The 6,804-nt window shown below is 24.4% G+C and overlaps 1 protein-coding gene across 1 annotated transcript; it reads right to left on the bottom strand.

Annotated features, from left to right (window-relative positions):
- Positions 1–611: 611 nt before the first annotated feature.
- Positions 612–2,107, bottom strand: LOC101493093 (GDSL esterase/lipase At1g73610-like). The gene is made up of 5 exons (XM_004516836.1): positions 1,852–2,107; positions 1,616–1,746; positions 1,289–1,516; positions 947–1,202; positions 612–859 (listed from the first exon to the last, which is right to left on the bottom strand). Exons 1-5 carry the CDS (start codon positions 2,105–2,107, stop codon positions 612–614), a joined length of 1,119 nt encoding a protein of 372 aa, XP_004516893.1.
- Between the last annotated feature and the right edge of the window lie 4,697 nt (positions 2,108–6,804).

Here is a 6,804-nt window from a genome sequence, read left to right as displayed (position 1 = left end):
TTAATCCAGTAATATCTTCGGTAGCTTATAAAGTCATATTGATTTTTATAAACAAAATGATATCAATGGAGTATAAGAGATACTCAAATCCATTACAATAAAATGCTTAGTTATATTATAGTTACATATGATTGTTTCTTAATTTTTCTTTCCTTTGTTCAATATTATGGTTCATTTTTAAAGAAAAAGTAAAACAACTTACTAAAAGTGCCAATCTATATTCATAATAGAACAAGGATTTAATCAAGCAACGAGCTAGTTAATTTCAACTATAGTTTTGATTTCGATTCTTTTGATGATGTTAGCAAATTTAATATTACAATTTCTCTATTTTGGTAGAATGACTTTACATATGATATTTAACGATTATAGAAGTTTACCGTACATAGAGGAAAGGTATTGTAATAAATGGTTATGTTTATAAGGATAGAAAGTTAACTACAATTCAATATTAGCAAATTAATCTGAGGATTAAGAATGAATGACTGATATATGAAGGACAAATAAGAAAGACAAGATAAGAAATATACTAATAAGAAGAATTACAAGGCTATCGTACGTATTTTGGGTACATAAATAGTCCAATATTTCTTACAAATAAAAATTATTAATTAAATTAAATTAAGACTTGTTACATTCAAAGGACCAAGAGCCTTAGAAATATTATAATTGGTAAGATCATAATTTAGATTTTGTAGCATCAAAGCGAGAGTGAGTTGATAAGCTCTCTCTGAAGGATGAGCAGAATCCCAGAAAAAGTAGGATGATCTATCTGAACATGGAATGCACAATACGTTGCACAATGGTCCCATTTCCAATGTTCCTGTTCCACAACACCCACTCCACGTGTCTATGAATCCTGAAATATTTATTTAATATTTCTTTAATCAATTATTTTGTACATATTAGTTTAATAATAGAGTAGTAATGGAATTGAATGAATTACCTGAAACCCCAGGATTCAATATGAGACGAAACATAGGAGAATAGACATCAACAAATTTTACATCATAATCGGGAAGGGTGGCTTTAAGGTTAGAAACACCACTAGCTAACATGCCATTGAATTGTTGTGCTAACCCATTCTCGTAATCTACAATTACCCTTAAAGGTCCTCCCAATATTGATCTAACTATAGGTAAACACCCCAATGGTAGTGTACTTAGAACCCACACATGTCGTGCTCCTAGTTGATATAAACTCTGTTTTCATCAAATCAATCCATAAATTAAATTAAATTAGTAATCAAATATTAATATTATTTAAATTGAATTATCTCATCAATTACCTTGAGAAAATTTCGTTGTGCCTCAACTAAATCAGAGGAATACTTAGGAAAAGAAATGAAATGTTTGTATGTAAAAGTATAAGTGATTGCCACGTCATTGTTTCCTCCTGATATCACATACAAAGCGTTGGATATGATACTAGATGCATTATCTGCTCCAACAGCTGCTCTAAGCTTTCCAATGTAATCTTGAAAATGTTTCAATTGAGTGTCCATTGACAATACATTCTACATATATACAATATTATCCATAATATAATTAATTATTTTAAGATAAAAAGAATTGATTGAAATTAATTAATTAATGCATTTATTACTAGTACATACTTGAAGGTGTGCAGTAGTATCGTCAAATCCTGTACCAGCTGATGCAAAACATACTCCAGTAGGAAGATCTTTATCTTGTAAATTTTTATCTAGATATGCTGGTAATGTGTCTTTCACTCCCATAGCCGCCGCTAAATTAACACACACAAAAACATATTATTTATATTATTATTATTATTATTACTAGTATGCATATTGTTTTAACGTGGCTGACCATTATCATATATATGACTTACTTATTAGATCAGATAGAACTCTGCCATTTCCGAATCTTCCGGTAGCCACACCTCCATCAAAATCTTTTCCATAAGGAGAAAAATCGGACTTAGTAACTGAAAAAAGATCGTTATTATTTCCAGTATCAAGGATTGAGTCTCCAAATGCAAACACTGCTGGATATTTTATATTCACCGTTGCTGCAATGAATATAACTCTTTCAAAAAATAAAACAAGAAAAACTGTTAATGATTGTGCCCACACTAACTTGTTCATTTTCATTTTAGTACTATTTGCTTTTTGTTTTCTTACAATATATTCACTCTTAAACCACACGTTAGGGTATTTATAATGTATAGTGATATAAATTTTTATTACATGCATTAATCATTAATCATTAATCACCACGTTCCTTTTTAAGTATTAGTTTCCAAAAATATTTTCTCACTATTACTTATCTGAAATTTTTAAAATGTTACATTGCATTAACTATTTTTAATTAGCCATGGAAAACTTAACTATTTTAACGTTTATTTTTAAAGTATATTTATATGTTATATATTTATTGCATGGAAAAATTGATACACTGAATCAATAAATTGTCAAAAAAACCAAAAAGTTTTTACTCAAGGGAACTGTTGGTATTTTCTTTAAATTATTTGTATTCTCAAGTAATAAAACAAAGTGACACTGTGATGAGATATTATGGACGAACATATCGTTAATTATGTCTAAAATGATTTTTCAAATACTCCATTTCTCCCTCCACATAAATTATTATAGATAAATAAATTCAGTAATAACGCAAAAAACAATAGTCTCATTTTATATACCATTTTACAATAGCAATAAAGTATTAATGTTGCTTTTTCTATTATACAGCTACTATTTATTAATTACTCTCTTTTTTCAATTATGTTATTTTCTATTTTCATATACCATTAATGAAAATAATTTTAAGAAAGTACTTATGTCAATCATTACGTACCTCACATTAGCAAATTACATAGAAATTAAAGAAAAAATATAATTATTTTTAAATTTTAAGTTAACTGATAAATATTATTTTTATTAAGTTGAACTACATATTTAAGGTTTAAAATTCGAGATATGGTAATTATATAACTTTTAATTATAATAATATTTATTATCTCTTTTAACATTAAAAAAATATAATAAATTTTAGATATGAATTAGTTTACAAATTTATCCTTCATTAATTATATGCAAAGGTAGACCCAAACTTTCAAGTCTACATAAGCCAAAATGTAAATGTATAAGTTTATTGTTACTAAAAATATTATTATATAATAAAATTTATGCAGCATGTCTCACGTCATATGATCGTTGATGATGAGGATAGAATATATAATACTAACTTACAAGTTCTTCTAGAGTAAAAAAATAACTTAAAAGTTGTTCATGTTTTTGAAAAGCTAATACAACTTGAAAATAAAGCTTTAGTAATAAAAGAAAAAATAGTAGGCTAATAGCTGAGTTGTATATCATGATCTTACTATTATTTATTTTTAAAATACATGGCACGAGTTATAGTTGTCTTTGAAAATTGGAATGTCTTTTACGAAGTTTAAATTTGATATAGTATTTTTTTTATTTAAGTTCATTATTTTTTTATTTATAAAATCATATAATAATAATGAATTTTACTATATTTGACGTGATATTATCAATTTATTATTATTTTTATATAGATATTAATCAATTTATCTTGGATCTTATAATGATATTAAATTTTATTATGTTTGAAGTGACTAACATAGTTTTGCATGATAAGATCCTATTCAACAATCATTTTAACAAAAGGGAAATATTTTTTAGATGATAGTATAGAAGATCAATTGTTAGTAAGAAGATTCTTATAAAAAATAATCTGATTTTTTTTTTTACAAAGTAGTAACAAAAGTAAAAGAATTGAGAAAGACCAAACATTTTTATTTTCTAGGGTTCTAATTATAATACCAGGATAACATTTATCTTGCTATATAATATTTGTATACTATAAAAAAATTTGGTACCCAATAAAAGTTAAAAATTTATAAATTTACTGCAAAAGAAAAGTTAAGAAATTATATGATATTTCTTTTATTAAGTAATTGACTATTTTTATGACATGACATTATTAAGACTTTAAAATATCACTAACTTGATAATTTAACAATGTAATCTTTAATTTGAAGTTATAGATAAATTAATAAATATTTAAGATTAAATAATTAAATTAATAACATTTTAAAATCTTTAATTTAAAGTCTTATTTAATTTGTGATTGATGTATTTCAAAAGCGATAATAATTTCTTAGACGATTTGATGTTATAGTGAAAGTTTGATTTTCTTTGAGTGATTTTAACTTTTAATGTAATATTTTTATTGAGCAATGTTTGTGTAATGATACGGTTCTGTTATGATTGTTTGTGTGCTATTCTTACTTGTATTATACTATCAACATGATTTCGAAACTCACCTCCTTCGTTGTTTGTGTTTGATTGGTTTGGCCATGGATTTGCAAAATCGCAGTTATTACAGGTTCATGAGTCTTGGAGTTCAAGTTTGGGAGAAACCCCACTCTGATAGGTGATACCGGGAATAAGGGTTGTAATCTGTATTTTACTTATTTAATTTGAAATGACTTTTTGTATGAAAACCTTCTATTTTATAGGAGTAAAGAAGTTTAAAGTATTTCTTTTTATTTTGGAGAAATGTGATATCCTAAATTAAAAATAAAATATTTTATTTTCTTGGAAATTAATTTTTTATTTATCCACTGCAAAATTATAGAAATATAATATAAATTATTATATATATTATTTTAGGGTTTAGGATGTCACATTAGTGGTATCAGAGCAGGTATGTCCAATTAACTATTTATATTACGTTGTGAATTTTATTTTCCTCTCTAAGTGACTAAATATACCATGACATTATTTGTTAAAATTTGAGTTAGTTGAAATTGTTGATATGATTAAGTTGATTACCTTTGATTGGATTTGTGACTTGCTATTTTTTTTTTTGTCGTAGATAGGTAGAAATAATTTTTTTTTTATTGACTAACTATATGATTGGAAATTATTAATTTAATAAATACTAATTATTGATTAATAGAACTTGTCTTTTTGGGTCGTAACATGATTATTAAAATTTTGATTTTGTTAATATAATCATTTTAGAACGTTAGTAATAGCTTTGAAATATTAGGAAATTCGTATTATTATTAATAATAATTCTTGAATATAAGAGGTTTTTTAAATATAGAATTTTTTTTAAAAAAAATTATATTTTCAAGAAGTTAGTGTTGACTTATTTTGTAAAATGAAAATAACTTTTGTTTGAATTATTCTTGATTATCTTAAAGAAATTAAATTGAGTTGAATTTTTGTTGATTTATAAAATAACAATAATTCTATAATACTGATTTTATTTAATATTTGAAATAGATGGAAATATAAACGATATTTTACTATGTTTTGCTTTTAAGAAAATAAAAAGGATTTATTGTTATGTTGGTTTAGAGAGACTGCGAATATTGAATTGTGAGCGTGTTGGGGTATTTATTTGAAATGATTGATTTAGATACAATGAACTCATTAGAGTTTAACTTGATATTTGAATTTTCGATTTTAAGAACTCAGTAGTGATTTATAATTATACAAAAATAAGGGGTCACATGATAAAACGTCTACTAATTGAGAAAGAGAAGGAAAACAAAACAAAAAAGGTTAAAAAAATTTGATTTTAAAGCATGAATTTTAATTTTAAATCACTTGAAAATGTTGATGATTTTATTTAAAATTTAGATTAGTCACACAAGAGAAAAATAATTTACACCAAGTTTGAATATGTGCTGTTTTAAAAAAAAATCTAGAAGATTTGTTGTAAAAAAAGTTTTCAGAAATTATGAAGAAAAAAAAATATAACTATTTTAGAAGTCTTGGTGAGTTAGAAAATTTTGTATCTAACTTTATATACATGATTTGATTTGTTTTCAAAATATAGGTTGAAAAACAAAATGATTTTAAGAGTGCTTAAATATCTTGAGGGGTATTTTGGTGGTTGTATTGGTGAAATTTTAGTAAACCAAGGAAAAGTTTGAAATTCTGAAGAAAAATTATTTTATAGTATGAAAAGATTAGTGATCTTTTTAAAATAATTTAAGTGTTTGAAATCAAATTTTAGAGTATTGATTAATCACTAAAATGATTTATGTACTACGAGATTTATTTTAATTTTACAATTGTTATATTAACTTCGAGTAAAAATAGTTACTTACTTTACCTGATAATTGAAAAATCTTTGTTTTAATTTTTGTTAAATGATAAAGATTGATTAAAAAAGAATTATTAATTTAATTGTGATAAATTTCTCATTGTTTGATTGCTATGAGAATATTTTACATCATGATGTCAATTATTGAATTACTTATATGTATGTATATATGATTATGTGAATATGAAAGTGTTTGTCTTTCATATGTATTAAGTGAATTGAAAATTTGTATAAATCAAACATAGACTCAATAGTTGTACCGCGTGCCGACTGAACTTGGTAAAGATAGACATCCGAAATTGAGTGAATGTTAAAGGAGTTGGTAGTTGAATAATTGAGAATATTACTTGTGTCTATGAAAAGAAATTCGATTGATTGTATTCTTTGACATAAACATTACTTATATTTCAAGTAAAACAACAACAACAACAACAATAATAATAATAATAATAATAATAATAATAATAATAATAATAATAATAATAATAATAAGTCCTATAATGTTACAATATCATTATTGTAAGCAATTACTGAAGACAACCTTAAATTCTAATGGTAGAAGGATGTTTTAAAATTTTGTAATTATACTACTTGATCTTAAGTAGAGCCACACGAACAACAAATTAAAGTGTACTAGGGTCAAACTAGGATTTTTTAGTCAAGTAATTCTTTTAAATGAATAAGTGTTAAG

Source organism: Cicer arietinum, chromosome 4 (assembly GCF_000331145.2).
Source record: "Cicer arietinum cultivar CDC Frontier isolate Library 1 chromosome 4, Cicar.CDCFrontier_v2.0, whole genome shotgun sequence".
Classification (NCBI taxonomy): Eukaryota; Viridiplantae; Streptophyta; class Magnoliopsida; order Fabales; family Fabaceae; genus Cicer; species Cicer arietinum.
The sequence above is the reverse complement of the archived record's forward strand: the minus strand, read 5'-3'. Positions and strand labels throughout refer to the sequence as shown.